At 39.1% G+C, this 2,306-nt stretch overlaps 1 protein-coding gene across 1 annotated transcript; it reads left to right on the top strand.

The window, feature by feature from the left end:
- Positions 1–940: 940 nt before the first annotated feature.
- Positions 941–1,962, top strand: LOC5570953. The gene is made up of 2 exons (XM_001653370.2): positions 941–1,459; positions 1,582–1,962. The coding sequence occupies exons 1-2, from the start codon at positions 1,355–1,357 to the stop codon at positions 1,885–1,887; spliced, it is 411 nt and encodes a 136-aa protein (XP_001653420.2). The 5' UTR covers positions 941–1,354; the 3' UTR covers positions 1,888–1,962.
- The last annotated feature ends 344 nt before the right edge of the window (positions 1,963–2,306 follow it).

Raw genomic sequence — 2,306 nt, 5'->3', positions numbered from 1 at the left:
AGAAAGTTATGGTGAATTAAAAGAAATGTTTGAAGCAATTTCTGAAGGTAATTTTTAGAAATCCTGGTGGCATTTCAGGAGAAGTTATTGATTGGATTTTAAAAGATATTTTGTTCTAGAATCTTGGAGGATTTCCCAGAGAAATCCATAGATGAATCACTGGATAAAATCTAGGAGAAATTGAGACTTTCTTGTAAAAATCTCAAAGTCTTTTGAGAGAAATTCTGTTCTTTGGAGGAATTTTATTGCTGTGGTTTTCCTTGGGAAAATCCAAGTTTAATTCACGAGGTACCCTAAACAAAATTAATGGAGAAATTACTTGGAAAATAATCAGTAAATATGCTACTTTAGAAATTTCCGGAGTACCTTCTTAACACACCTGAAATCTTTCCTAAAGAAGATCATAAAAAAACAATACATAAAAGTAATACGAGCAATTAAACATGTCGTATTGTCACGAGGAATTCTTAAAGAATGTGTTGGATCTAAGATAAATTTCTGCTTTGATGGTAATCAGAATCAAACTCTTATCTCCAGGCTCCAATTAGGCTTCGTTTAGTTTTCTTGGTTCCTGTTTGGTATCTTTACGGCCTCCTTTTGGTTTCTTTTAAGTCTATTTTTTCAGGCGATAGAGATTTCTTTCCTATTGTTAAGGTACACAGTCCTGTTAAGAAGAAAAGCTTTCCTAGTCTATTACCCTTGCGTTTGAGCCTCTAAGAAATAGTAATTTTCAATTTCTAGCCTAGAATTCCATAGAGTTAAAATATTTCTTAGCTTCACTGTGCACAAAATATTTCTTAGCTTCACTGTGCACAAAATATTTCTTAGCTTCACTGTGCACAAAATATTTGCCAACGTTTGTCCTACCCATGGTTCTGAACGTGGACGCGCCTCTGGTTATGCAAATATCTCAGGAGCCTGACCACTTATAAAGATGACGTCTTCGGCAAAGTTGTTCAGTAGGTCAATATGAAATATTATATGAAATACCGTAAACTACTATGTTTCTAACAAAACTTGGGCATTTTGAACCATCTTTCCCTACACCTATAGAAACGCCAGAGAGAATGATACCCACTGAACCAAACCACTCATTCGGGGTATAATCGTGTTACAGTAAACTTCACAACTTTTGCGAGCGAGAAAGAGAGTCAATCTAGTAGGCGGCCGTGGGAGGAAGAAAAGTTCAACCATCAACACCCAGAAAACGCAGAAGGCGCAGGCAGCAAGGCTGGTTGATTGATTTGCACCGAAGCCGGCTGCTGGGTTGCTGAGATCAACGAAACAGGCTAACGTTCCGGAACGAAACATCGGAGAGAAGTGAAAACGCAAAGTACCTGCCTGTACCTGTGCTATGATGGGTGGAAAAATGCAGCAGCAGGAACGACAAACTTCCGCTCGATTAATCATTGCTGTGGTGGCGCTGGTGTTGCAGTTGCTGACGTTGTTGCCAGTGACGGTAATTAAATGTTTTAGTTTTCCGCACCAGCGGACTTTCGAAGTGGTTTATTCAAACTATTAGAAACTGGATAATTACCCACCTTGCTAATGAGCGAAATGGTTGTGTTGCATTCATTGTAGGAATGCGTCCGGGCTTACGGTGGAGATCCGCAGTTGAATGCGATTTATTTCAACGTGTTGATGAGTGAAGGCTTGAACGTGAATGGCCAGGTGGAACTGTTACAAAAGGCGCTGGATGGAGTGCAGTACTTCACGGAGCGACGACAAGGGACCCAGATGGACGAGAGGGTTGAGCACCAGTTGGCACAGCTGCTTTCGTTGATTAATCAAAACTTGGTCAAGCTACCACTCAGCAATCGGACAAGGACTCAGATGTATGAACAGTTGCTGGCGATTATTCAACCAATCATCGATGTGGAGATTTGAATTGTTTCCAAGGCAATTTTCGCTTGCTTTGTTTCGGTGATAATAAAATGTTTAAGTCGATCATGCCGTGCCCAAGTAACACAACTTGTAAATGAATAAAATACTTGATTCATACAAATTGGTATGGTTTGTGGTGAATATGGATAGCTTAATTTTGTACACTTATATCACCGAAACAGCGCAAAAAAATGGCGGCTTTTAAAACATCTTTCATGTCATAGAAGATGTTTCCCAATAAATCATTAGAACATACAGTTATGTGTAAAAGATGTATTACATAGCATTACTAATACTCTGAGACGAGACTCGCGAAGACGGTCTTCTTTTTCTGTGATTGCTGAGTTTTTTTTCTTATTCCACTTTGTGTTTATATCAATTATGCGCATGCTGTTCAAATCCTCACATGAACCTCTCAGCAA

Source organism: Aedes aegypti, chromosome 2, assembly GCF_002204515.2.
Source record: "Aedes aegypti strain LVP_AGWG chromosome 2, AaegL5.0 Primary Assembly, whole genome shotgun sequence".
Taxonomy (NCBI): Eukaryota; Metazoa; Arthropoda; class Insecta; order Diptera; family Culicidae; genus Aedes; species Aedes aegypti.
This window is presented reverse-complemented; position numbering and strand designations above follow the sequence as displayed.

Bases quoted from the DNA above. Each gene is read 5' to 3' on its own strand.
- LOC5570953 (XM_001653370.2), top strand. From the start codon at position 1,355: ATGATGGGTGGAAAAATGCAGCAGCAGGAACGACAAACTTCCGCTCGA. The intron at 1,460-1,581 runs GTAATTAAATGT...CATTCATTGTAG, and splicing joins TGACGTTGTTGCCAGTGACG to GAATGCGTCCGGGCTTACGG.